The sequence below is a fragment of the Anneissia japonica genome, unplaced genomic scaffold, assembly GCF_011630105.1.
Source record: "Anneissia japonica isolate Jap-2015-1 unplaced genomic scaffold, ASM1163010v1 scaffold288077_len231462_cov166, whole genome shotgun sequence".
In the NCBI taxonomy this organism is placed as follows: Eukaryota; Metazoa; Echinodermata; class Crinoidea; order Comatulida; family Comatulidae; genus Anneissia; species Anneissia japonica.
Genome location: NW_022693316.1, coordinates 90520 through 93336, shown reverse-complemented (window position 1 = coordinate 93336; position 2817 = coordinate 90520). Strand labels below are relative to the sequence as shown.

The following is a 2817-nucleotide window of genomic DNA, read 5'->3' as shown; positions in this document are numbered from 1 at the left end:
TGAAATCCGAAATTATTCAAAATGTCACTTTTCGCGATTCGCGAGTGCGTAAAATGAACTAAGTCCAGCAAATTTCAAACGGCCATATCTCAAAAACGACATGGAGTATGACTTTCAAATTTTGCATGTGTTCATATGAGCAACATATCATCATTCTGACCAAATTTCATTAAAATCTGAGGGGGGTCACCTGGGGACCTCTGGTTGATTTGACATGGAATGACCCAGGATGTTCCGGGTTCTTTAAAATGAATGATATACTATATGTTGGGTCTACGGTTTATAGTCCATATCCAGGACGCCTTGGTTTTACTACCTGGATTCATGAGCGAAAAGGGTACAAACAAGCGTTGATCTATGTCTCTGGGTTACACTCCCCCTCCGCGAGTTACCGCCGCTTAGCTGCTTGATTCGCCCTACCTTAACGAGCATACAGGGTGAATATGCGCACTAATGATCTTGCAGATGCCCCTTGTCAAGAAATCCCAGATTACAATCCTTCCATCGTTGCAACCAACAGCTAAAAGACTGCCTCGCTTGTTGAAGCAACAGGTCAGGGCTATGCTAATGCAATCTAGGGTACCGTCACTTTCCTGTAAGACGACATCAACAGATCACTTTCAAATTTCAAACGTAATTATTATAATAAGTAACCTCCAGCAATGACTGGTAATGTAAGTCAAATAATCATGACGAACATTCAATATGTTACCAAGTAAAAAATTTTACGCTGAACTACCTGTAAACTTAACTAAACTTTCTCTATGCACAGATAATTGATTTATTTTTACAACGAAGAGTGTCTCATACCCCATTGAGCAACATGGGATTAGCTAATTGTGGAAACTACCGGAGCCCAGCATGTTGTCGAATGGAGTGCCTGCATGAGGCTGTTTTCGTTACCAGGGCCAGTACTCAATTTGAAATAACTGACCCATGCGTTGATTAGTTTTTAAAGTTAATAATTATTATTAAATATATTAAATTTCAAGTTTTAGGTATTTAAGCCTTTGAAGTGCGCTGTTGTATCGATACGACTTGAGCGTCTTTCTAGATGGATATCGGAACAAAAACAAATTTTCATTATTATTATTATAAATCTCATCTGTAAAAAAAAGAAATTTGGGGCCCTATGGTAAAAGCCAAACCTGCTCTGGCATATTTGATGTTTAAACAAGTATTTTGAACCCAATGACAATGGAACCAGTACACAGACCTCTAGCCACAGTGCAAAATTTTAGGTTAATATTTTGCTACTTTTTGAGTAACACTTAAAAAATGAGGAAATATACTTGGTATTTTCAAAGTAAAATACAGTGTATGCAAATATATTGACTTCAGTGTTTAGTTCAGTTTGTGTGTGTTTGTTAAAGGGGCAGTTGACACTTCATGGGTTACAAAGATTCTTTTCTCTTGAACTGCCTCTAACCTTTGGTGATTTTTATATATTGTGAAGAAAAAACCTTTAGACTTTAGAAGAAGATGAGTTTAACCTTTTTATCATGTAAATTGTGGTTGAATAAATAAATGAACAACCTAGGTTTCTGTAGGTTAATATATGCTAAACAAAACTTATTTTCTTAAACAAATTTTAAAAATCAATGTGCTTGAAATAAAGCTTACCTCGGGATAGTTTTGGCCAAATGATTCTGAAATACAATAAAACCATATTAAATAAATAATTAGTCCTAGGACTAGCCTTAGGCTCTAAGAAGAGCCTTAGCCCTAGGCCTTGTCTAGCCTAGATAGTTTAGCTCTAGTTAGGGCATAGGTCTAGGCCTACTGCAGGCCGTATCCAGTCCTATCAGTATCATGATTTAAAAATCAAACTGAAATATTTGATTTATCTTCACCAAACGTACAAAACAATGCTGCAGTATGAAAAGCAATACGCGGCCTAGTAGGCTTCTACATATTAGTATGGATGGGACAGTATAGCACAAGAAAGATATTAAAGCCCCATTCCCGGAAAAATTTCACTGAAAAAGAATTTTTTTTAGATGCATTACTCTAATTATTTTAAATATTAATGGAAAAATATTGGCATAAATTTTAGTTTTACGTAAAAGAATAAAAAAATGAGAAATACAGACTATTTGTCATACTGTAGGAGATTACCATTTTCTCGACGAATTCTTTGTTACTACGCAAATTCAGGGGTTATTCAAATTCATCCGCACAAAAAATCAAATATCAGTCTGATTTTTTTCATGTTTAGTAATGTCCAAATTCAGTTAGGCCTAGGTCTAAACTAGCAATTTCGTATTATTATAAATCTTTATATTTATAACAAAAATCTGAGTTTTCTTAACAACTGAAATTTTGCCGGGAATGGGGCTTTAAAGAGTTTGACTTTAGCCTAGAGAACCCAGCCAACCTTGCCTACCCTAGCTAGCCCAGCCAGGGCCCAGGCATGCTTGTTGAGGCCTAGCCTAGGTAGGCCTAACAAAATCTAATCTCATTCAAAGTGGGCCAAGGTCTAGCCCAAGCCCATACATTGTTTCAATTAATGTATACATTCCCATTCTTACCTAATAGTTCTAAATTCATTTTCAGATAACGATAAATACTAGCATGAATTCAAAATATTGATGCACACAGGCACAGCAACAACAACCACCGAGAAGACCAAAGATAGTATAGCGCCACCATGCGGCACTACTACTGTAATAACAGAGGAGGTATATTTTACGGAAGCTTAAAGTGACCTTCCGCGTTTCCGAGTTTCCAAGATAATTATCATGGAAACATGGAATAAGTACTTATTAAGACGTCTTTCCGAGATAATTTATCTCGGAAAGACGTCTTTCCGAGATA

General features: G+C 36.3%; 1 protein-coding gene across 1 annotated transcript in view; it reads right to left on the bottom strand.

Moving 5' to 3' along the window:
- Positions 1–2655, bottom strand: part of LOC117100691 (retinoblastoma-binding protein 5-like) — a 16852-nt gene extending 14197 nt beyond the window's left edge. Inside the window, exons 1-3 of the mRNA XM_033240476.1 lie at positions 2532–2655; positions 1624–1649; positions 421–593 (exon numbers count right to left, since the gene is read on the bottom strand). Of these exons, the coding sequence (XP_033096367.1) occupies positions 421–593; positions 1624–1649; positions 2532–2550 (218 nt within the window). The 5' untranslated portion in view covers positions 2551–2655. The remainder of the gene's footprint in view (positions 1–420; positions 594–1623; positions 1650–2531) is intronic.
- Positions 2656–2817: the final 162 nt, after the last annotated feature.